The 26,161-nt window shown below is 40.5% G+C and overlaps 1 protein-coding gene and 1 pseudogene across 6 annotated transcripts; both read right to left on the reverse strand.

Annotated features, from left to right (window-relative positions):
* Window positions 1-373: 373 nt before the first annotated feature.
* Window positions 374-5,361, reverse strand: LOC105311132 (annotated as a pseudogene).
* A 3,992-nt stretch (window positions 5,362-9,353) lies between these two features.
* LOC105311129 (zinc finger protein 658-like) lies at window positions 9,354-25,846 on the reverse strand. Of its 6 annotated transcripts, none has more exons than XM_023526946.1 (7): window positions 25,697-25,846; window positions 25,048-25,164; window positions 24,021-24,233; window positions 23,415-23,473; window positions 17,573-17,699; window positions 17,181-17,276; window positions 9,354-10,599 (listed from the first exon to the last, which is right to left on the reverse strand). In XM_023526946.1, exons 3-7 carry the CDS (start codon window positions 24,139-24,141, stop codon window positions 9,626-9,628), a joined length of 1,377 nt encoding a protein of 458 aa, XP_023382714.1. In that variant the 5' UTR covers window positions 24,142-24,233; window positions 25,048-25,164; window positions 25,697-25,846; the 3' UTR covers window positions 9,354-9,625. The 6 variants fall into 6 exon arrangements, with proteins under 6 accessions (XP_023382714.1, XP_011385458.1, XP_011385460.1 ...); XM_011387156.2 differs by having other exon boundaries at window positions 25,620-25,827; XM_011387158.2 differs by lacking the exons at window positions 25,048-25,164; window positions 25,697-25,846 and adding an exon at window positions 21,869-21,974 and having other exon boundaries at window positions 24,021-24,131.
* Between the last annotated feature and the right edge of the window lie 315 nt (window positions 25,847-26,161).

Genomic DNA, 26,161 nt, shown 5'->3' on the forward strand with positions numbered 1-26,161 from the left:
CCCAAGAGATCCAGGGGCAAGATTTCTCTTGCTTCTGAACTCTGGGCCCCAGCAACTCCCCACTCCAAAACTTCCTGACAATTCTTGTCCAACCCTGTGAGGCCCCTGTAAACGAGGCCCCTGTAAACCTATTTCCTACAGCTGCACGATTTCAAAGCTGAGTGGAAGCAGGAGAAAGATGAGTGGAGTTTTTATGGGTTTTTTCGTCTTGTTTTAGAGTAGTTTTTGTTGTTTGAGTAATGAAAGTATTGTGAAAATATCAGGGGCAATGAAGGGACTTGGGGTAAGGAGTAAGCTCGCAATGCCACGATCAGCCTCCCTCCATGCCCCTTTCTTCTCGAGGCCAAAGCACACACCTAGCAAGCACAAGAAGTCACTACACCACCCTTTTATGAGAGAAAAACATATATTGGGGAAAAGTAAATATTTTGAATGTAGCAATGAGAAAACGCTTCTCTACATGGACTGATTTTTTTTTTCTTGGAGACATATTTGCCTACTAGAAAAGGTTAGTGAAGCACGGACCAGGCAAGACCCTTCCTCGAAAAAGATAATGCCATGGGCAGTGTGGTTGGTGGCCTGGCGTGCACGGCATCCTTGGCCTATACTGGCAGGCACTGACTGGAGACAGTGTTTTCTTGGGGGCCAGGGATGGGGTGCGACTCACTTCCAGCTGCTCATCATCGAATCTGACACTTTTCAAGGACTTCCCAGGTCTGACTTGCTTTTCCCTGATAGAACAATTTTGGTCTTTGGAGTCAGCCTCCTGACTGTGAGGGGTGTAATTCATCATTCTCGCTTGCTCTGTGGAGTAAGGAAGGCAGCAGACACACACACATACTGGGGCTGGGTGTTCCCGTTTGTGCTCCTTTAACTTCGTGGCATGAAGTCCATGGTGAATGGCCATTTTCTTCTCTAGAATCTGTCCCACAGCTGTCATGAGCTCCTGAGCCTCCACATTCTCGCTGTCCAGAATTGATCTGCTTTTGACTGACTGTTGGCTCTGGGCAGTGGCTGATTTGGGCTTGCACTTTTGCAAAGCATCTTGACCTTGGAATTTTTTATGGGGGAAAATCCACTTTTTTCTTTTGAAGAAGCTTTGTAAAACACTTTGTTTTTTCTCTGGCAGCAGCTGGAGGTATTTCTTCCCAACAGAGCCTACAGTTTTTCTGGCTTGGGCAGAGGAACTCATACTCCTGTCTTGACAGGTCCCCAATTTCTCGAGCTTTTCTGCATGCTCTCCTGGGTTGGGCCACCTGCAGTCCTCTCTCTCATAAGTAGGGACAAACATCTCGCTCTGATTCCTCCAAAAGCCTTGATATCTTTTGGTCCTGGGCTCCTGCTGCTCTGGACTGCTGCTTGAGGCTGCCTTGAGGCCACACAGCATCTGGAAAACTAGCTTGTTTCCATTGGGCACTCCCTGGGGATGGCACTGAGGCACCTGAGAGGCCAAGTTGTCAGTAGCAAGGGGCTTGTGTCTGGGACACTCGTGTGGCAGGTTCTCTGACTGTACCTTTACGTTGGACTTAAACTCACTAACCATCTCTGTGTTAAGGCGTGGCTCTCCTGGATCTTGGAGAACAGTCATTCTAGGGTTTAGGGGACTTTTACTGGTCCCTGGAGCCTCTAAACTACCCAAATGTGCATTTTTGTTTTGGGACTTTGTCAGCACCTTGGTTCCCAAGATGTCTCTAGACTCTGGTTGAAAAGCAGGGGACAATGTGGCCTTCCCTGCCTCCCTGGCTTCCTTGGCCCTCAAAGATTGGGGTCCTATGTTCATCTCTGGCACTGTTACCTGATGGCTGGGGTCTCATGAGGCATGTAGACCACTCTTCCCTCCTGGCTCGTTCCTGGACATTGTTGAACCTGGACTGGGCTCTGTGCTGTCCTTCATGGCCCACTCCACAATCCCACTCTGCCAGGTGAGTGTGATGGCCTGAGGTGGCGACCTGCCCTCCTGTCTAGCCAGAGAGGCCTTTGTGGTCCCATGGTCATCACCAAGTGGGATCTGTCCCAGAGCCCTCTGGATTTCCTCACACACAGGTAAGGGGGCCAGGAGAGGCCTCTCCAGGGTGGGAAATGACTCCTCTCCTATCGCTTTCTCTCCCAGATGGGGCTGAGGAAGTTTTCCAAGGACCTCAGCAAGCTGGACTATCGAGTGGTCTCCAGGGACACAGGGAGCTGAGGGAGGAAAGGCAAACTGCAGAGTGGGTGAGCAACGTAAAGTGATTAATGGACTTGATGAGCTTGAGGGGCAGGCCCCACATGTGCCTCACCCAAAACTTTGTCATACGTGCTTCTAGCATATCTCGAGGAAGGAAACCCTGTGGGAGGTGCTGTGGGAGGTGTTCACCCAGGGTTCCCAACCCTTTAAGATTCCCAAATTCCTGGTTTCCATGTGAGCGTTGGACTTGGGCAGCAAGCCAGGATCGACGCACACTCACGGGGATTAAACCCTCGCTGGTTTGCCCCCAATTCCTGCCTAAATGGCCTTTTGGGATGTTTTCTAGATTTTTGTCTAAGCTCCTCGGCAAACCACTTGTCAAGTCCTTTCTTAAAAGCATCCAGTCATTTTCTGACCCTTCAGAGTCTACTTCCTGAAATGCCACTATAGGCCTCTCGGAGGACCTGGAGAGGTTTTTAGGGACCTTGCTCATGTCTTGCTTTAGTGGAACCCCACCTTCTGCGGATCCTTGCTGCTTTCACCTGTGAAGGAAGAGGGCCGTGAGGCCCCATGCTTGTCCTTTACCGGACATTTCCCTGGTAATTCGCTCTGAAGCTGCCTTAGTTCCAGAGATTCTTGTATCTTCCGAGGTAGCTCCCAGCGGTTTTGGATAAGCCATTTTTGGAGGTGTTGCTCCAGTTGCTTCCGGAGCTCTGGACTGATTGGAATATTCTCGGGAAGGATGGAGCCCACCCAGCTGTCCTCGGGAAGGTTGGGAGTGAAGATATTAAAGACTTCCTGAGATCTTTCGATCACAGAAGGCGGAGCCCACCCACTTTCTAGTTGCTTCGGCAACAAGGGCCATTCTGTATTTTGAATCTCAATTGAGGTGAGAGATTTTAGCTCATTCCGGGCTGTCGGGCAAGACACACCACAGGCTCTAATCTGGGATGGAGAAGAAGGTCGTAGGATTTGTACAGGAGATTGGAGATGGGCCTGGGCCTGAGTCAGAGGTGGGGCCTGTAATTGCAGCATCCTTGGAATCAAGGCTTGAGGTTGGAACTCCAGCTGGGGCAGGGGCTGGGAATGGGAAAGCAGTGGAGGTAGTTTAGCCTGCAGATGAATTGGGCAGGGATTTGAGATTCCATTGAATAAGAATGAGGGAGACTGTAGTGTGGAAGAATTCTCAGAGATCCTGGAAGTAGCCACCGGGGATTCGTTGTGCAGAGAGGGGAGACCCCAAAAACGCTGGTTGTATTTTTGCTGTAGATGGTCCCCCAAGACCTTAGGATATGAGAGCTGCTGAGGACTAGGCAGTTGCCCTGGCTTATCTTTCGCGGTCCAGAAGGGTTGGGGGATTGTGGTGTCCTGCTCAGCACCTAGTGATGGCAACATTTTCCCCAAAGAATTCAGGTGGTAGTCTGGGCTCATTTGTTTTGGATATAATCTGTCTTTGTCTTTTTCCTTCGAAATCTTTATCTTGATTCTCTCTGTGACTTGTATCTCCAGGAGATTCTGGTCATCGGATTCGAGTAAGGAGGGGCTAACAGCCTCTACCATTCTGTCTGTGGAGTCTCTCCTGAGCAAGGCCTCTTGTGAGTGGTGGGACAGGTGCTCTTGTTGGGATTTGCACTGTGATGAGTTTGAGAGGCACAAGGCTTTGGCAGCTGCCTGCCACTGAGACGGGGTTAAAATGGAACAGCTTGAGTAGTCAAGGCCTGAGATGGCTGGGACTGCGACAGGAGAAGCTGACAAAGGTGTGTGTGGAGATGAGCTTTGTGGGATGGTCCTGAGTGGGAGTGCCATCAAGTCACACTGGGGAGGTGTCATAGTGGAGTCTGACAGTGGTGGTGCAGAGGAGGCTGTTGGAGGTGGAAAGTGGGCCTCCGAATCATGGAGGCATGAGGTAGAAGGGGAAAGTGCAAGTGGCTGTGGTGAAAGGTCGTCCAGCGGAAAGAAAGGCTCTGGTGGCTGAGAGCCACTCAGGGATGAGCGTGAATGAACAGAAATTGAAGAGGTAGTAGGACTTTGTGACAGGGCAGAGGCCAGAGGTAGCAGGCGTTCAGTCAGAGGAGCTGGGGAAGCCAACGGGGACATGACGGAAGCAGCATCTTCCACAGGCTCTGCACAGGGCTGGCGGGCTCCCTCAGGAACTGCTTTGCACGCCTCACCAGTGGCTTCTTGACCTGAGCTCTGACAAAAGCTGCCTTTGTCAGGGAGCCTTCCCAGGTGGCTGCAGGACACGGAGACACAAGCTGCAGCCAGGGGCACGTGGGGCCAGGAGATCCTGCAGGGTGGGCACCTGGTGCCTAGGGTCCTCCCCATCCCCGACATTTATTCCACAGTGCTCCTGCTGTCTGTCACCCCAGGGCTGTAGCCACACCCATACCCCATTGCCCTCCCTTCCATGTCAGTTCGAGGTGTCCAGCAGCCCAGAGGGTGGTGGACCCGAGAGAAGGGGAAGATTCTTTACCTTTGCAGAAGAGAAATCAGGCTCTGAGCCTCTTCCAGTTCTTGCAGGCAATCTCTGCAAGCTGGAAATCAGGAGACCGGGTCATGTGGTTAAGGCAGGGCCTTAGGGGTCTTACAGGAGGCTAGGGTAATGGCCCTTTAGGGGAGGCACTTTGAAGGGAGATCTCTGGAGCCCAAGCATCCAGGTCAAGGATAACAATTCCTGACAGTGATCACAAGGCTCAAGAAGGGTAAAACTTTTTCTTTTACAAAGTGCTTCCACATCTATTACCCACTGCGGACCTCACAACTGCCCCATAGGGGAGCAAGAGGTCAGGGGGCACCTTACAGAGGAAACTGAGTGATGATAAACAACTTGTTCAAAGGTGGACCTGGCGGAGGGGTGGGGGGTGGGTTCTCACCTTTCAGTCAGATACTATTGATCTACGACAGTCCAAATGCCCCTGCTGGGTGACACCCATTTCCAGGCTCTCAGATGCTTCATTCAGAACACAATTCTGGGATGTATCTGGATTTTAATTTCCTTCCCAAGAGCCTTCCCGATGGCTCTGTTTCCTGTGAAACAGGCTCCGCTGCTGGCATCCTTGGAGACCTGGACCTGGACCCTCAGGGACCAGACAGGTGGGGGGCAAACCCCTTGGCACAGGGCTGAGGGGCAGAAACTCACCTTTCGAAGCTCTACTTTTCTTCCTGATCTTTCTCTTCCTCTTTGGCTCCACCGAATGCTGAGACAAGAAAATGTGAGGAGCTAGACTCATTCTTACTCTCCTGTCTCTAGACAAGCTACAGAAGCTCAGTGTTCATGAACAAAGTGACTTTCTACATTTAATTAATGAGACTCTCTAATTTTTCCCCTTTTATTTTTTTTGTAAAGCAGATAAAATATTTTGCTTTTCTTCTTGGATGAATGGAAAAAAGAATCTTGATGAGACCCACCATGGATTTCTTGCTCAAGAAAAAGAAAAAAACACACATTCTCAGAACTACAGGCCCCTCTGAGCTCAGTCAGGTAGGACTCTGGTTTCCCAGGCCAGAGCCCCACTCCAGCCTTTGCTCAGAGACACTCAGTGGCTCTGCACTGATCTCGGATCAGCCCCAACAGAGGAGAGGCTCGACTTAGACACCTGCCATGGGAAAGCAGTTGGTGAACTAGTGCTCAGGGGCCTGTAACTCTGTAGAGATCCAACTCTTACTTAGTATCCAGTCCTTGATCATTGGTCACTGCATCTGGGACTGTGCCCTGGAGCCCTCCACCACACCTGGACTCCTGATCCAAGATCTTCAGATCAAAATCCGTGTGCTCACTCTAACCCCTGCTCGGCCTGGCTTGTTCCTAGAACGTGATGTTCTATTCATTCCCAAGAATTCCCGTCTCACCATTTTCTCTAGGTGATTCAGAAAAGGTGAAATAATAAGAAAAAAGATCAGCTTTGCTGGGTCTGGGCCAAGGGTTCCTTACCTTCCTGATGTTTCTATGTTTCCTAGGTGGTGGTATAGATGGATTACTCTGGAAGCAGAAGAGTAACAGGAGGAAGAGCCCCAGTCCACACAGGAAGGTGAGGATGGTATCAATCACCCAGGGAGTGAAACTGAGGCTTATCCATGTGTCAATAATGCTCTTCAGAGAAGAGAGAGGATTTTCCATGATGTGAATATCACTGCTGCCTTCTGGCAACTGAGCACTGGAAGTTCACTTGGGAGCAGAACCCCAGGCCCACCCACATCACAGAGCTGTGGCCTAGTCACAAAGGTTCCTGAGGGCGGGGAGGGGACAATAAGAAGAGGAGGCTGAACTACTGCCCTTCTCTCACCATCCAGCTACATGTACCTCTGCACCCTTCTGGGCCTTCTAGATCTCTCATTCCACTCTACCCTCAATCTGTCAGAGAGACCTTAGATGATTTTCTCTTAATTTCATGTGGGAACCAGATGTCACCTAGTTCCATTGCCCCTTAGAGATCTTGACTCGAGGCCCACCAATTCCATAATCCTTGAAAATCTGAAGTTGATTCTGAAAATTTGGCTATTTCCTGGGGAAAATTTGGCTATTTCCTCAGCTCCAGCTTCCCCACATAATGTTTTTTGTCTTGTATAAACCCAGACACAGAACTTTTACACTTACTTAGTTGTGTGAATTTTAAATAGTGTTTGTTTTGTCACATTTTCAATCAGAGAGACCTATATACAAAAAATTAAAAATGTATTATTCAAATTCAAAGATCTAAATATGAAAGAATTATATGTAATTAAGCCTTTAAATGATAACTTTATAAATTTGGATCATTTATAATTTTGGAGTTCGTAAAGCTTTCAACGGCACAAAGACTTTTGGGACATTAACACACACACTCATCCTTTTACAAACCAATTCAGTATTTTCAAATCCAATAATCCATAATTTTCTACTTAAGATTTTTTTATTCGTTGACTTGACCCAACTTTGTATTTGCCAAAATGAAGATAGTTCTTACTCTCCACGTAAGTTTTGAAATACGTCTTAGTCCATTAAAGTTGCTATAATAAAATACCAAAGACTGGGTCGATTAGAAACAATAGAAATTTACTTCTCATAGTTCTGGAGGCTGAGAAGTCCAAGATCAGGTGCTAGCAAGTCACTTTCTGGTGAGGGCTCTCTTCCTGGTTGGTAGCCAGCACCTTCTGGCTGTGTCCTCACATGGTGGGAGGGGGCTAGAGATCTCTCTGGTGCCTCGTTTATAAGACACCAATCCCATTAATGAGGGTCTATAAGCGCCACCCAAAGGCCCCACCTCCTATCATTTTTAAGAGTTAGGATTTTAGCATAGAAATTTTGGGAGAAACACAAATATTTATACATATGCACATGTGCTACACCCCGAAGCCAGGAATGGGTTAAGGTGAGCTAAGGTACCAACTCTTAAGGTCTGTAGGGTGGAGGGTGAGACTAGGATTCAAAGCCTGGAGCTAATTCAGGTCTTGAGCAGTCTCTTCAGATATCCCTAGTGTGTTTCATTCATATTCTTCTTTTCTGAGTGTGCTCTGCCTTCCCCCGCCCTCCTCTCCAGACCCCTGCGACCCCAAGTCCAGCCTGAAGCATATAGAGATAGCTTTGAGTCCTGTACAGAATTCTCTTATGGTTAATTCTGCATCCCCTCAGCAGCAGTCATAAGGATTCACTGAGGAGTTCACATGGGAAATCTGTCTTAACACTCCAGGTGCACTTAAAAGTAATGTGTGTCCCCTGCTTGCTGGTCATAATGTTTTTAATACAGCTTTAGTGGGAACAAGAGCACTTGAGTTTATTTGATGGTATTATTATGAATAAACACATTCACGAGCACATCTTCTGCATCTACTATCGCTTCTAAGGTCCTCAGTCTCTTCCTCCTTACCTTAAAGTAAGAATATATTACTTTTATCAAACTTTTATCAAAATTTGAGCTTTAATCTTGTATTTATATTTGCCATGTATATTTTCTCCATTATTTTCAATATGTTTGGACAAAGTATGGAAGATTTTTATTACAATAACAAAGGAGAGTGTAAATTACATAAGATTTGACTAAATAAACATCCACCTGTATTACATTCATAAGGTTTCTCCCCTGTATGAATTCTCTGATGTGCACTAACATATGACTTCAGAGAGAAACTTTTTCCACATTCATTTCATTCATAGGGTTTCTCCCCTGTGCAAGACCTCAGATGTGCTCGGAGGTTTGAAGTACTAGAGAAAGTCTTCCGACACTCGTTACATTTATAGGGTTTCTCCCCTGTGTGAATTCCCTGATGCATACTGAGGGTTGCCTTCTGAGAAAAAGTTTTTCCACATTCGTGACATTCATAAGGTTTTTCTCCTTTGTGAACTCTCTGATGTCTACTGAGGTATGATTTCTTGGAGAAAGTTTTCCCACATTCACTACATTCACAGGGTTTCTCCCTGGTATGAATTCTCTGATGTGCTTTGAGGGCTAAATTGCGGGTGAAAGTTCTCTCACAGCCATTACATTTATAAGGTTTCTCACCTGTGTGAATTCTCTGATGTGCTCTGAGGGCTGAATTATCAACAAAAGATCTCCCACAGTCATTACATTCATAGGGTTTCTCGCCTGTGTGAATTCTCTGATGTATTTTGAGGGATGAACTATTGACAAAAGCTTTCCCACATTCATTGCATTTATAAGGTTTCTCCCCAGTGTGAATTCTCTGATGTATCCTGAGGACTGAATCACGGGTGAAAGTTTTCTCACAGCCATTACATTTATAGGGTTTCTCCCCTGTGTGGATTCTGTGATGTGCTCTGAGGGCTGAATAATGGGCGAAAGATCTCCCGCAGTCAGTACATTTATAGGGTTTCTCCCCTGTGTGAATTCTCTGATGTGTTCTGAGAACAGATATATAGGCAAAAGACCTCCCACATTCATTACACTCATAGGGTTTCTCCCCTGTGTGAATTCTGTGATGCGCTTTGAAGGTTGAATTATCAGCAAAAGTTTTCCCACATTCATTACACTCATAGGGTTTCTCCCCTGTGTGAATTCTGTGATGTACACTGAGGTGGGTCTCGTTAGAGAAAGTTTTCCCACATTCAATACATTCATAGGGTTTCTCCCCACTGTGAATTCTCTCATGTTCTTTGAGCTGTGCAATTTTGGAGAACGATTTCCCATAGTCATTAGTTTGATAGGGTTTTATCCCTGTGTGTGTTCTGTGGTGTACTAAGACAGCAGAGTTCTTGTAAGATTTCCCACATCCATTGTTATCCTAAGGCTTCTCCTTATGAACTATCACATGTTCACTGAGGTTTGATGTCTGACAAAAAGTTTTCCCACATTCATTACATGCATAGAGATTGACGCCCATATGAGTTCCAGGATAATGAATAGGGTGTGAATTTGAACAAAAGGATTTCCCGCATTCATTGCCTTGAGTTTTTTCCCCTGAGCAGGTCCTCTGATGCTGAATGAGGTGTGCATTCTTGTAAAATAATCTCCTGCATTTATTACTTTCTCATGACTCCTCTCCTGTGGTACTTTCCTGATGTACACTGAGGGGTGAGTTTTGATGCAAGAATTCTCCATATTTATCAAATTTGCAGAATTTCTCTTCTGTTTGAGTTCTCTGATATACTCTAAGGTCTAATTCCTGGAAGAAGGCATTTGTACATCCATTAAAAACACAGTACATATCTCCAGTTGGTGTTTTCTGGGCTGAGCTCTGGCTCAAGTTTTCTTCACATTTACTTCTTGCAAAAGCCTGTCCTGGAGCAGCTCTCTGAGGTTGAGTAAGGGGTGAATTCTTACTGAAGTTATTTTCATTTTTATTACATTCATAGTGCATCATAACCATGTGAACTTGATTGTATTTCGCAGTGGTGGTTTTGTCACAGGATCTACTACATTCATTAAGATCAAAGCATTTCTCCTTTGTGCCGGTTCTCGCGTGGTTAAAGAGAGTTGCTTTGTCACAGTTTTTCTTAAATTCACAATCCTGACAAGATTCTTCTCCTATTAGAGAACTCTGAGCTGTAACACAGACAACAGTCTCATCATGTGAAACTTTTCCAAACTCACTACATTCAGAAGATTGCTCCAGAGTTTGAATTTTCTGATGATCCTGCCTAAGACTGAAAGCTTTCACGTTTTTATTATATTTGTAAGACCTCTCTCCAGTATGAGTTTTCTCATGATTAATAACAAACTGTAACTTTTCACAGACATTCATGTAATTGGCCTTCTTTCTGGAACAATTTCTATCACTAATAATTAATTCAGAAACAAATGGTGAACTCGTTCTACATGAGTCACATTTACAAGGCATTTTTCCTGAAAAATCTGGAATCGAATCCAAGTTAATTCGTTTTCCTAAAACTTTCTGACCTTCTTTATTCAGTGTTTTGTTATCAATGAATATTACTACTTGCCACAATGGTTTCTCTTGTTTTTCCTGATTCCCCTCAATGTGGACATCAACCTTATAATATCCTAAAATGAGAAAAATTGAAAGTATCTTATGAACCTTATATTTCTCATAAGGAGCTTAAGGCCACGTTTTGTTATCTATTGTATTGTTTCCGGTAATTTTCAAAAGATTAGTAATTCATGCACAGAAACAGACACACACACTCTCCTCATCCATATCGTTTAAACAAAAAACAGCTATTATATTCAGTGCTGGCCAAGATGAAAAAAAAAATTAACAAACAAATGAAGATGCTACAAAATGGAAAGGTGGACTTTAGGACTTAAGAAATGGCACTACAGAGAATTCCAAGATTTTCTTTCTGCGTGCTGGCCTGCTGGAAAAGCCTGCAAACCAAAGTCAACAATAGGCGGAGACTAAAAAAGTTCCAAGAAAAGCCTGTTCCTTCTAGCCAACGATCTGAGGAAAAGATGGTCTAACAAAGAACTGTTCTGACAATATCCACTATACTCAAGCCTCCCTACTTCCAAAAAAGAAAACAAAAGAAAAAAGAAAAAGAAAAAAGAAGACAAGATTCTTCTCTGTGGTTCTGCCATAAATATAAAGGATGTGAACACTCTTGCAAAATTTTCCGCCACGAGCCACAGCAAGAGCGCATAGAAATGGTCATGAAGAATCCTGAGAAATTCCCATTCAAAAGGAATTCTTGGACATGGTTAACAGCAGGCATTGCCAAAATTCCACCTGGAAACATATTCCTATCTACTCTATAAAATCTGCATAGGCAAGAGGAACAAATCTGTTGCTTTAGGGTACTCATGGCTAACTCAGAGCAGGTAGGAGAGAAAAAAAAGAAAAAAAAGAAGTATAGAAAAAAAAAAAGGCAGGAATACACAGTAGGCCCAATATTACAACTAGAAGAGATGAAGCAGTACTTGTGAAAACCATACCCTGAAAAACCAAAGACACAATATATTAAAAAGCAGCTGAATTCACATTATTGTCAAATGCATTTGAGTGTTCATAAAGACAGATCATATTCTGGGCTATAAAACAAATATTTATAAAAGAAGAGAAATCATATACAGTGTGATCTCAAGCCATCAAGAAATTATGCTGGAAATCAGGTGCGCAAAATTATTTGGAAAAATAAAACATGTTTGTAAATTAATATACTTTCAATTAAACCATGGGTCAATGAAGACATCTCAGAAAAAAGTAAGATATTTTTAAGTAAATGAAATCTAAAACTGTTCAAACTATAGAAATTTATGAAATACAGCTAAAGTAGTACTCAGATAATTTTGTAGTTTATAGAGATAAATTTATAGTTTAAAATTATATACATTGAGGAAAAAAAGACCTTTAACCAGTTACCTAAGCTTTGAGAAACTATACGAAGAGAAGTGAAATATAAAGAAAGCAAAAGATAGAAAATAATAAAGATCAGAGGATACAATGAAATTGAAAACACTCAAACCAAAGCTTACTTCTTTGAAAAGATTTTTAAATAATAAAAAGCCAGTGGAGGAAAATCGAGAAGACACATTCTCAGTATCAGAAATAAATGCAAAAGAAAATATAACTACCAACATAATAGGCATTAAAAAGATAATAAAGAATATTAAGAGAAATTCGATGCCCATAAAGTTGATAATTTACATAAAATGTACACATTCCTTGAAAACAAAAAACTACTAAACTCTCTCATGAAGAAGAAATAAGCCAAATAGATCTATTTAAGAAATTGAATATGTGGTCAAGAAATATGTAATTGAAAAAGCAGCTCTAGGACTAGATGGTGTGAACTAGTGAATTTTACCAAACATTGAGAGATGAAATAATACCAATTTTACATAATCTCTTCAAGAAAATGCAAGATGTGGGAATATTTCCTAAGTCATTTTAGGAGGCCTGTATTATCTTCATAACAAAACCAAAGACAATTCAAGAAAGAAACCCTATGTAATATTCCTCATAACATAAATGTAAAAATACTGAAAAACAGTAAGCAAAAGGACACAGTGCTATATTAAAATAAATAATAAATAAGGACCAAGTGAGATTCATCCCAAGAATGCAAACTGTTGCAACATTCAAAAAAATCAATGTGATTCACCATATTCATTGTCTAAAGATTAAAACCGCAATCACATCAATTACAGAAAAAAAAAATTCACTAAATTCAAAATCCATTCATCAACCTAATAAAAGGAATCCACGAAAAGCCTACAGGTAACATCACATCTAAGAGTGAGAGCCTGAATGCTTTAACCCTAAGACTCAGGAAAAGACAAGGGGGTTTACTCTCAGCACTTCTACTCAAGACAGCAATGTAAGTTCCAACTAATGCAATAAGGCAAGAATGAAAATGAAAGATACAGAGTAAGCCTACACAGAAAAATCACAAAATGATCTTTAAAAAAGCTCCTTGAACTAATAAGTGTTTTCAGCAAAGGCAAAATACAAAGCCAATACATGAAAGCCAATAATATACAAATAATAATCAACTGGAATTTGAAATCAAATACACAACATAATTTACCATAGCACCAATACACGCCATTTGGTATCTGTATGCTAAAAACTATTGATGAAAGAAATCAAAGAAATACTAAATAGAGAGGTACATGTTATTTAGGAATTAGAAAACTGTATTTTTTATGCTGATTTTGTTTGATTTAGTGTCAATGCACTTCAAGCTGAAATTCCAACATTTTTATAAATATCAGAAGCTTGTTTTAAAATTCATAAAGTCATCTGAACATCAAATTCCGGTGGATTCAGTACTACCTGATGTCAAAAATTAAAAAGCTAGTGTAAGAAAGTTAATATGGTATTGGCATAAGGAAAGATATGGAGATAAATAGAGACGCCACAGAAATATGCAATCTCAGACATATAGAATGCAATCTTAGACACACACATACTGAAATGCAATGCAAATATACACTCATCTGTTTTCTAAGATCATGCAAATGTTACTCAAAGGAGAAATGATAATCTTTTCAACAAACGCTGCTAGAATAACTGGACTCCCTTTTCAAAAATTTTAACTTGACATATAACTCATACTTTCTATAAAAATTAATACCAAATGGAACACAAAGTGTAAAATGTGAAATTTAAAAATTTCTAGGAAAAAAAAAATCACAGGAATAAATCTGTTAAGAGTTCTGACATTTCTAGACAGGACGACAAAAGCATAGTCCTTACGGAAAATTAAAAATTGTACTTTATTAATGTTAATGTTCAGTTTCAGCCAGAGAAACCATGCCAACAGAAGTAGAGCGCAGCTCACTACTGTCAAGTGGGGAGAGGTTCCCCACTAAACCTCCACTGAAACCCATGGGAGATAGAGAAGGTTAACACTGGGCAGGGTTGAGAGATCGGACTCTCACTGGCCTTCTGCTTGTACTAACCACCCTGTATTCCATTAAGTGCCAGCAATACTACCTCATCTTCATTCTTCTTTCCATTTTTCAGAATCTTATTGGTTTTTTATGTATAATTTTAAGTATTTAACTGTAGTTAGTGAATAGGAAAGAATGTTTATGCCATCATTCTCATTTAATGCTTTCTATCTTATTCTTTTCCTAAGCACAGTTATGAACATGTTTTCCTTGACATCACATAGACTATATCTAGTTCTGCTCTAAGCCACCTGAATCCGATTTTTTGTTTTGACCCATAAGTTTACCTCAGGATTCTTTACCCACTGTTCTGATAGGACAGTGGACATGTCAAAACCAATTGTCTATGGATCATATTTGTTTCCCTGAACTTTTTGTTTCACTAATTTATTAAACTATCCCACCTCCAGCTGCAAACTACTTAACTACTCAGAGCTTTACATAAATCCTTCATATCTAATAAAGCAAGTCCTCCCACAGTGCTCTTCTAAAGGGATTTAGTTTGATATTACATCTTTACAAGTATGTCTCCACATGAATTTTTATGGAAAAGTGCTTTTTGGTTTTCTTAGGATTAACTAAAGTTGCAGCCATTTCATTGCTTTATTCTAAGATATAGTCTATAATTTGTCTTCCAGTTGATCAATTTTAAATTTCACTTTTAAATTCTTCATTATTATATTTTTGTTATTGCTCTTGATTAGGTTCTTAATATAAATGAGACTACAAATTACCTCTGTTCACTAATTCAGCTATAACTAAAAGTTTCTAGTATGCACATTTATTTTTATTACTTTCTAAATGTCATGCAATTTTGAAATTGATTTCCTTCTTAATATACTGTTTAATAGAGATAATTTTCCAAAGTTCCATATCAAGGTTTTTTGTCTACTCATTTCATCATTACTTTCTACATTTATCGAACTATGTTGAGAGAATATTATTTGTGGTGATTCTAATTAGTTGAATTTATTGGTGTTTAGAATAAAACTATATTTTCACTGTCTTATGATAATTCCAAGGGAACTTGAAAGGCTTGTCCTTTAATTTCAGCATACACATATGCAACTATGTGGTCCACTTTAATACAAATATCATTTATATCTTCTATAGCCATATTTATTAAATATGCCACAGGATTTATTATTCCATCAGATGAGGTACAGCAGGTCCTCAAATAAATTCCTTTCATTAAATGTCATTTAGTTACAACGTTGATGAGAAAAAAAATCAATTCCCTACAAGGACCACTGTCTGTGTGGAGTTGGCATGTTCTCCCCACGTCTGTGTGGATTTCCTCTGGGTCCTCGAGTTTCCTCTCACATCCCAAATGTGCATGTTAGGTGAACTGGTGTGTCTACATTAACCCCATGTCTGAGTGCGCGTGGTGTGTGAATGCACCCTGAGATGGAATGGTATCCTGCCCAGGGTGGGTTTCTGCCTTGAGCTGAGCTGCGGGGATATGGCCACCTGAAAAACGGAACTGGAATAAGCGGGTTAGATAATAATGATTAATCTTTCTTAAATGTATGTCTAGCTCAGATTTACATCAATGGTAATATTAGAAGTGTTTTGGATCTTTATTTTGAAGTTTGGTGATGTTTCTGCCCTAACAACTCAGTTCTTCTTTATATCAGTGAAGACTGTAATAAAGGTGGTTTTATTACAGTTCATTTCACTTAAGTCAATTTCCAGGAACCTACTGACAACATTAAGTGAAGAATTATGATCTCATAATTCAAGCGAATCTTAAAGTCTTAGAAATTCATATTTTGTTTTATGATCATTGATATCATATTGCTTAGTGCAGCTATTCAAATACTCTTGCGCTATCAGGATTTCTTTAAAGATAATGAATTTATTGCCTAAATATAAACCTGAAAGATAACAGAATTTAAACCCTAAATTATTTATTTTTATTGACTTAACAACTTTACCATTCTTTTATTTTATAACCTTTCTAACATACTATTGAGGGATATCTTTTTTAGCCAATCAGTATGATTAGACAAAGGCCAAAAAGCACATGAAAAAACTGCTTGGCATCGTTAGTGATCAGGAAAATAGTTAAGGACTAAATTATGTCTCAGTCAAATTCATATTTTGAAGCCCTAACTCCCAATGTGACTGCATTTAGAGATAAGACCTTTAGAGAGGTAACGGAGGTTAACGTGATAAAGGAGAGGCCCTATTTCTGTAGAACTGATATCCTTATAAAAACGGGAAGAAACATCGGACACCTTTCTCTCTCCATGAATGCAAAGAGGAAAGGCCCGGTGAGGACACCGTGAGAAGGTGCTCATCTGCAAGGCAGGAAGAGAGGCCTCACCACAAATCAACCCTGCTGGCACCCTCTTCTTGGACTTTCAGCCTCCAGAACTCTGAGAAATAAATTTGGTTTTTAAGCCACCCAGGCTATGGTATTTTGTTATGCCGGTCCAGCTGACTAATACAGAAATGCAAATCAAAACCTCAATGACATAGCACCTCACATCCACTCAGATGACTACAATCAAAAAGTGAGATAATTAAGTACTGGTGAAGATGTAGAAAATTTAGAACCCTCATATGCCATCATTAGGATTATGAAATGATACAGCGCCTTTGGAAAACAGTTTGGCAGTTCTACAGAGTTATCACATAGCCAGAAATTCCGCTCCTACCTGTATGGTCAAGAGAAATAAAAGCACATGTCCATGCAAAAACTTGTAAATGGATTTTACATCAGCATTACTCAATAACAGCCAAAAGGTTCACGGACTGATGAATGGACAAACAAATGTGGTATATCCAGACAAAGGAATATTATTTCGCCAAGAAACGATGAAGTACTAATACATGCTACAATATGAACCTTGTAATGCAAAGTGAAAGAAACCAATCACAAAAGAACACATAATGTGTGATTCCATTGACATGTCCAGAATACCCAAATCTATACAGACAGAAAGTAGATTAGTGGTTGCCAGAGCTAAAGCGGCAGGAAATAAGGAGATAATAGCTAAAGGGCATGGGGTTTCTCCCTCTGAGGTGAAGAAAACTGACTGTGGTGTTTCCATATATCTATGACTATACTAAAAGCCACAAAACTGTATGCTTTAAATGGGTAAATTGTATGATACGTGAATTACATCTCAATAAAGCTGTTTAAAAGGAAAAACGACTTTCGAAAGTGGTTCCCTCTAAAGTCTAACTACCCCAGGAGTTTCCTTCTGTCCGTGCTCACTCACCTGGGAACCTCTGGTTTGGGAATTCTTCCTCTAAGGACCAGGGCTCTTCACCTTGCTCCAACTTGAAGATCACCTGGGGTTTGGTAATGCAATACCCTGTGAACGTAACAATCCACAACAAAGACTTTATATATAGACCAGATCCACGTGCTTTTTAGATTCTGAAGGTGGAGAAAGATATAGCAGCAAGAGCAAAATGAAAGTACCCATTTGCAGTTTTCAATGGGAAAGCAATGACACAAACATCGTTTCTGTTTCTCTAAAGGTTTCAATTACCCAGGCCTCTTAAAAGCCTGAACAACATTAATCTCTACAAAGGGTCCATGTGTTTTGACGATTACAACAAAAAGGATTTGAATTCCAAGGGGAGTCACATAGTAAGGCCTGCTCACCCATGGAGACAAAGTGGCTGCAGTTCTCCAGCATCACGTCTCTGTACAAGGTCCTATGAGCAGGGCCCATGTACTGCCACTCATCTGGGGTGAACTCCACAGTCACGTCTTCGAACGACACTGATCCCTGCAATAATACATTTTGTTCAAAGTTCAGAATTAAGTGACAAAGAAAATACCTTTGAGAACTACTATTTTCCTGTTTACTCTTAAGGCTCTAAAACAAATAGCTATAAAGAATGTCTACTCGTGCCCTAATTTGTCTTTAACTTTGGAGTTACTCAATTAGTTAAAAGGGTTTGTAATGTACTGTAATTCATTCATATATTTTTATGAAAAATTTCAGTGTAAAGAATTCCTACAACTCTTCTACGTCCCGAGGGATTACCCTGGGTAGTCTAGAGAATTCTAGAGAATCCTAAGATGTTCAATCCCTCCAAGGACATCAATACCATAAATAATGGGAGCCAAGGAAACAGTACATGTAAGTTGTGGAGATCCCGTACATGACTGAACTTATGTATCAATAAACGTATAAAGATATATAAATCTAGAGCTCATGGAGAACAAAGGATGACTTACCTAGGAGATGGAATCAAACAGACTAGTATGAGAACACTGCCTACACTGAAGTAACAGCGACAGATATAAATAGAAAGATCTAATCAGCAGAAGCAGTAACCAATTAGCTACCCAATCTAGCAGTATGAGCAGCTTCTTGAATGCTGGTGCCAAATACCGATATTTAAGACATACAAAAAAAAATACCTTAGAAGTTTTCATGAGACAGACCTGTTCATGCTGCTACTGACTAGTCTGTAGAACAAAAAGCTGGAACTGTCCCTTAAACTACGCATGGTTTTAGAACACAGACGGGTGCTCTAGGACAAAGACAAGCATTAAGGAGACACTAGCAATTTAGGTGGTCATGGAAATTAACAGAAGCAGTCAGACAACAACTTGAGCACATAGGGATTGGACAAAAAAAAAGTACCAGAAACAGCATCTGAGGCACCGTGAATATTAAGGAGGCTGGCAGAAAAAGTAGAGGCCACAAAGCCAGAGAAGAACTTTTCTGAAGGTAATAATGGAATCATGAGGGAGTAGAGTATTGAAAACTGAAAAAAGAGAAAGTTTCCACAACAAAGACTTTAAAGGGGGTGGGAGGAGGGAGCCGGGGGAGTTGCCGTTCAATGAGTATAAAGTTTCACTTGTGCAAAATACTAAGTTCTAGAGATCAGCTGCACAACGTGATGCCACTAGTGAATGATACAGCACTGTACATGTAAAAATTTGTCAGGAGGGTAGATCCCATGTTAAGTGTTCTTATCGCAAGTAAACAGTAGAAAGAAAGGGAAGTAGATTAAGAGACAAGAGGACAGAAACACGTTTTTTTCCAGTATTATGTATCCGGTTATATCCTCACTCATGTCTTCGGTATGACTGAGTGAATACCTTCTTTGTGTGAAGTTCAGAGCCAGTAGCTGGGAACTTAAACAAATGAATAAAAGATGAGGAACTCCCCTCATTAAGTTTATCTTAATATAAAAAATAAAATAAAATTTAACTATATTTTCCAAAACTAAAACATTAGTGAGAAAACTGTTGTTTTTTATTCGTTTCTGCCAATCTCTCTAATATGTGACTTAATAAACAGCTGGATAAAAAAAAATTAAGCTAACAATGACAGAAGTGCAAATGGTGAAGTAGGAACCCCAGAAAATTCTCTCTTCCACAAAAACAATGAAAAAACTGGCGAAAATTATAGAAGTTAACAAAGATAATTTCTGGAAGTATACAAGAAAATTGGCTGAATCACTCTAAGTATAGTGATGTTGTATCATTTTAATATACCCTGTTCCCATCCCTCTCAAACTCTGCCACAGTTTGAGAATCCACAGGCTCCAACCTGCAGCCTGGCAACTACATGATGGGTTGTAGTTCCATCAAAGTATCATTCCCAGAAAACTGTCATCATTTGGGCTGTTTGGTAGTTCAATGAATGACCCCACTACAAGGATATCTTTATGTGTGCTAATTTGGAGCTCATACAGTGTGTGAAAAGTCTTATCCTCAGAAGCATCTGGCCAAACATTTAAAGGCATTTGTTTAACTTATGTGGTGGGTATTAACTGAAGTGGTGGATAACAGCAGGAGCAAACAATGGCCTGATCGAGAAGCTTAAAATAGGAAATGCTGAAGAATGAGATGGCAAAAAAAGATTTTGAAAAGCTCTGATATACTCCTGAGAATCTAAAAGGCTACCCACATGCATAGAACTATGTATAGGCCCAGGGCTGACGGCATGCTCAGGAAAGACATGGGAAAGCCCTAACCTCTAGGTGACTATGAGGTTTGGCATAAGAAAGAAGTAAAGGCCACTACATGCTTATAAACTGCCTGACTGAACGTTGAAGGAATGCCTTCACATGCACAGAGCCCTGAAGCAAAGACTGGGAGACTACTGGTTCCAGGCATTTAATGAAACTTCTGAAGAAACTTCTACTGCTACAGACCACAAAAAATATAGGTTCTACAGAATTAGTTCAGAAAAGTCACTGAACAAATAAATATCAAGGATGATCCCTATGGAGGGGAGACATTCTGATTTCTAGAGCTGCCTCATCTATGTTATTTTAAATGTCCAGTTATCAACAATAACAACAACAACAACAACAACAAACTATTAAACAAGGGGGAGAAAAAAAGAACGTAAGATCCATATGCAGGAAAAAGTATAATCAAAAGAAACTGCTCCTAAGGAAGGAGATGTTAGACTTCCTAGGAAACAACTTTAAATCAGTTGTTTTAAATGTGGCCAATGACCCCTAGGAAAGAATGTCTAAGGATAAAAGAAAAATATAGGAATAATATTTCACTAAGTAAAGAGTATCGATAAAAAGGAATCAAAGAGAAATTCAAGAGCTGAAAAGTACAATAACTGAAACAAAACTTTCACCAGGGGAGTTCAATAACAGATCTGAGCAAGTCGAAGAAAGAATGAACAAACTGTATAATATGTCTGTTGAAATTATGCAGTGTGAGAAACAGAAAAAATGATGAAAAATAACTATGAGATAGCATCAAGTTTACAAGTCAATGCATAGAGTCCCAGACAAAGAGAAGACATACTCTGAAAGAGTATTTGAACAAATAATAACCAAGAAGTCTCCAAATTTGATGAAAACAATCTACACATACCAAAAACTCAATGACCTTCAAGAAGCATAAACTTGGAGTAAGAGAGCCACACCTGGGCACGTGATAAACAAACTGTCAAAAAGACAAAAAGACAAAAAAGTTTTTGAAAATCTCTGATATACTCCTGAGAATCTAGATGGCTACACACATGCATAGAGCTGTGTATAGGCCCAGGGCTGACAGCATGCTCAGAAGAGAAAGCCTTAAGTAGTCACCTCTAAGTAACTATGAGGTTTGGCATAATAAGGAATAAAGGCTACTGCAGTCTTGTAAACTGCCTAACTGAATGCTGAAGGAATGCCCTCTCATGCACAGAGCCCTTAAGGAAAGATGGGAGACTTACTAATTTAAGGAAATTTCTGAAAAAATTTCTACTGCTACATACAAGAAATACAGGTTCGAGAGAATTAGTTCATAAAAGTCATTAAACAAATAAATTTCAAGAATGACCCCTGTGGAAGGGAGACATTCTGATTTCTAGAGTTGCCACACTATTTCGTTTAAAATGTCCACTTATCAGCAACAACAAAAAACTCTGCTAATCAAGAAACAAAAAAACAAAAAAAAACAAGAAAGCAAGATCCATATGCATGAAAAAGTGTACTCAACAGAAACTGCACCTGAGAAAGCAGATGTTGGACTTACTAGGTAACAACTTTAAATCAGCTATTTTAAAATAGTCAAGAATTCGAGGAAAGAATATCTAAAGGCTAGAGGAAAATGTCAGAACAATATTTCACAAAGTAAAATGTATCAATAAAAGAAACTAAACAGAATTTCAAGAGTTAAAAAGTACAACAACTGAAACAAAACTTTTCCCAGATCTGAGCAAGTGGAAGAAAGAATGAAAAACTGTATAATATGTCCATTGAAATTATGCAGTGTGAGAAATAAACAGAAAGAAAAAATGGTAAAAAAAAATAACTACTAGATAGCATCAAGTTTACAAATATATGAATAATGAGAGGAGAAATAGTCTGAAAGAATATTAAAGAAATAACAGCCAAGTCTCCAAATTTATGAAAAACATTAATCTACACATCCCAAAACTCAACAAACTTCAACTAGGATAAACATGAAGTAAAAATGCCATACCTGGACACATGATAATCAAACTGCCAAAAAAGACAAAGACGTTCTTGAAAATAGAAAGAAAGAAGTGACTCATCACGTACAATAGCAGTAACAGCTGGTTACTAATCTGAAACCATGGAGAAAGCAGTGGAATGTCAGATTAAAAGTGCTGAAAGAAAAAGGTTGTCAACCAAGAATTCAATACCCAACAAAACTGTAAAAATTAAAACTTTTTGAGATAAACAAAAACAGAATGTGCCAAAAGCAAAAATGTCCTGCCAGAAATAATACAGGGAGTGGTTCAGCAAATCTTTGCAGACTGAAAGTAGATTAGTGGTTGCTTGAGGCTTGGGGTGGGGAGGGATAAGATAATGGGACGGGATAAAACCTACACACTTTTTTTTAAGGCGATGAAAAGGGCCTATTTTGACTACAGTGATGTTTGCCCATATTTGCGAGAACACCTTAAAAAATCATATATTACACTGTAAATGGGTGACTAGCATGATACATGATTTCAATTGCAATAAGTACACCTTTAAAAATTGTATATTACACTTTAAATGGGTGACTAGCATGATACATGATTTCAATTGCAATAAAGCTGTTTTAAAATAAAAAATGAAAGAGGATGAAATCATTACAAAACATTAGAAAAGATTTAAGGGCCAAGGATGAAAATGCGGATAAAGGAAAGAAGGTGACTCTATGAAGATAGCAGCAAGGGAAAGACAGAGCCAGTGGAGGTGCCACAGACACTAAAAGAGAAACTTTTCAGAAGGACAGAGTGAGAAGTAGAGGCAAGAGACACAGTAAAGTCAAGTAAAGAAAGGATGAGAAGAGATCTAGTGAGTTTGATTATAATCAAGTCTGTGGTCACGAGGACACAGGCAACCGGGCTTCATGCAGAGGTTTGAAGTATGAATGTAAAGTGTTGAAATATTTGAAAGAGAACAGCATTTTAAACTGCTGAGTAAGTTGAACATCACAGGTATTCAAAATATTTATGTAATTTTAAGGATATTCAGTTTATTCTTCAGAAAATGTCTTAATTCAACCCCTATGTCTGAGTTTCCGAAAGACAGTATTGACCAAGTTCACATTCAGCATTAAGTCTTCTGCTTTTATTGTAGAACAAGTAGAGGCAACATTCTATATTATTTTAAGATTATTACTGGAAAGTTAACTGGAACACCTATTTGAAAACAACAAACATATTTTTTGTCATCAATCTCTTTACAGTCTACGAAGACACTTTGCTTTATCTTCTCACTAAGGTCAGCCGTTAAAGAAATACTGTCTGACACTCTGACATGGATATCATGAACTACAGAGATACATTTGGAGCTCCAATTTGGCAATTCCTTACTGAATTCTTTCCTGTAATACCAGAGAATCTGCATATATTCAAATACCACCACCCTTGCCCTGCTATTCATCTGTATTTCTACATCTTCTCTGAATGCATGTGATCCATTTCTATTTCTACTTTTCCATGTTAACAAAGAGACACTTAAGTCCTTATAAAATCCATTGTAAAATAAACGGGTTATTCAACTGAACTCACCTGAGCTATGTTCATTTTCTGCTGCTCCTGGAAGAAGGTTAATAACTGTAAAGGTTCCACTAGGGAGGAAGAAAAAGAAATGGGGTCATGAGAAACCTGGCTGCTTTACAACTCCTATATTCGTGGCTTTGAATATCTCATAATACCAGCAGGAGAAAAGGCTTCCCTATGGAATAACGGCCCCTTGAGAAGGAACAGGAAGAACCACACAGAGGCAGCACCGTCTGAACATGTGCATGTCTTATGGGGGCTTAACCTTGCATTTTCGGAGTAAGGTAAACTGCTTTTTGTCAATCATATAACAGTGTATGCCCCCTTATAACCAATTAAAACAAAATTTTTTTAATATGTAACTAAAATAAAGGATGAGTTAAAAAAAAAAAATTCAGGTACCACCTTCTAATTTCATTAAAACTAGTCTCAAAAAACTACTCAGGCTGGATTGTTCATCAAGTTCTTGTTGTCTTTACACCTTAAGAATTTGCACAGAAAACTCTGAAATTAAAATGGGATGCTTTATGCAAGAAATATATTTTTTAACTTTTTGTTCCAAGTTGTTTGCAGTTTCTAAAAAAGATCTCTTAATAAGATGTTTATAGTACTTACCTGTGTGAGTAAACAGCACTGTGTTGCTGTTTGATACTACCCAAAAATCTTTCATTTTTGGCCCGATATTTTTGGGCTCCCAAAAGGTGTCCAATATAAAAAACTTTTCTTCTACTATCATTTTGTCATCTCCATGCTCAGGAAAGAGGGAGCATCAGCATAACTCTAAATGCCACATGTAGTGATGGAAATGGTATGAGAACAGCTCAGAATCTGGAAGAGTGGGGACAGAAACAAAGAAAACATGGTGCTGTTTAGGATTTCATCAGCTCTGCTGGATACACCTTCCCTGAACATCATCTTCACTAGCCATCCAGTGAAGTGCTTTTCTCTGCAGCCTGACAGTCACCCATCCCTCTCAACCCCAAGCTGGTCCACAGATTCCACTGTCACACAGTCTGTGGTGGCTTCTGGACATGGAGGCTTCCGGACGTGGAGGCATCACCAGGTTTTACTCATGCTACTCAGAGATCAAAACCTGCTTCTGGTGTTGCAAACCAGGACCTGCACCTTTCCAGCAGGGATGAAGGGTTGTTCTTCCAAGTGGCAGTTCGTAGGGCTCCTCTTTCCGGACTTAAAAGAGTTACTCTGCACCACGGAGGGGTGGGATCTAAGCCTGAGAAACAAATTCACTTTATTTGAAATCTTCATCCAACACTCTAAACCTGACCTTTTGGAATTCACCAGAAATGTACTATCCAGTACTATAGCCATTAGCTGCACGCAACTACTATACCTGAAGTGTAGCTAGTGCCACAAATCAAAATAATAGTTTGAATGTACTGAATTTAATAACATCAGTAAAATTAACTTCACCTCCTTTTATTTTTACTGTTGCTACTAAAATTTTTTTAATAATATTTTTTGTATTATATTTGCATTATCTTTCTGTTGGCCCAAAAATGCATAAGAATATCAGACTGGGCCTTTGAGGATGGAGACAGCCTGGACAGCGCAGGAAGGTGCAAGCAGCTCAGTATGACCCAGAAGCTATGGAGAAAACCCACAAATCCCAGGATAGACTTACCACGTGATTAGATTCTGTCCGCATTCATGTCACAATCGTATCTCTGGGAAGTTGAGGGCAGACAATTCGGTTAACTGCTCCAAAAGTTGCAACTCTAGATTTGGGTCAGGGAGGATACTAGGAAGAGCAAGAGAGAGTAAAATCTATATTTGCATCCTGCCTCTGTCATCCACCAGCTTGTGCCCTGGGGTATAACATTCCGCCCCATGAAGGTCCTTTCACCTGAGGAATGTCACGTTTATACCGACAAGTAGGTTTTTGTGAGGGTTAAATGAAATAAATGAAGGGAACAAAGTGTTTTCTGATAGCCGCTTACACAGTGATTATAAGCATCTGACAAAATGTTTTGCAAACGATACCTTAGTTCTCAGAAGAACTGCACGAATCACCATTAGTAAGTAGCCTCACGTTCATCGTGAACGTCATAAAGATGCACTCTCCTCTCGCCACCTGCACTCCCCGCACCAGGCCTCAAGGAGCACCCTCTCCACATCAGGACTCAGCCCCACCGGCGCAGCGGGACCTGAAGGGGCGGACCCCGTAAGCACGGACTGGGGGAAGGGAGGGCCTACCTGACCGTCCGCTGGATTTCCCGTTCCTGCACCCCAGACAGACGCCTATATGACCTTCATAGGCCCAGTGTTCTCACCGTGGGCAGGGCAGCGCAGTCTCCGCAACCGCACACACCCAGAGCCGTTATGATCGCGAGCCTCTCAAGCCAGTCTGGGCGGACCGAAGGACCCGGGACTGGAGTGCACATGCGCAGAGTGAGAGCCGAAAAATCTGTCCCCAGAGGGCTCCGCGGTAGCCCCACACCTTCAAGACTACATTGCCCATGAAGCCTTGGGAGCGTGGGACGTAATTTTTGAAGCGTTTTCGCTTCGTTAGCCAGTTGGAAGACGTGAAAATTGGACCTGACCCCAGGACACTCTTGAATACCAGAGACTTGGGTTTAAAATTCAACATTAGAGCCTAAAACCACACTGCAAAACGTGGTTATGGATCAGATCCTGGTTAGAAAAACAACAGCTGCAAGAGACAATTGGGGAAACATGACGATAAATAGATATTAGGAATATTAAAGAAAATTGCCATTACCTTGGTTAGTGAGATA

The sequence above is a fragment of the Pteropus vampyrus genome, unplaced genomic scaffold (genome assembly GCF_000151845.1).
Source record: "Pteropus vampyrus isolate Shadow unplaced genomic scaffold, Pvam_2.0 Scaffold1000000568, whole genome shotgun sequence".
NCBI classification, from domain to species: Eukaryota; Metazoa; Chordata; class Mammalia; order Chiroptera; family Pteropodidae; genus Pteropus; species Pteropus vampyrus.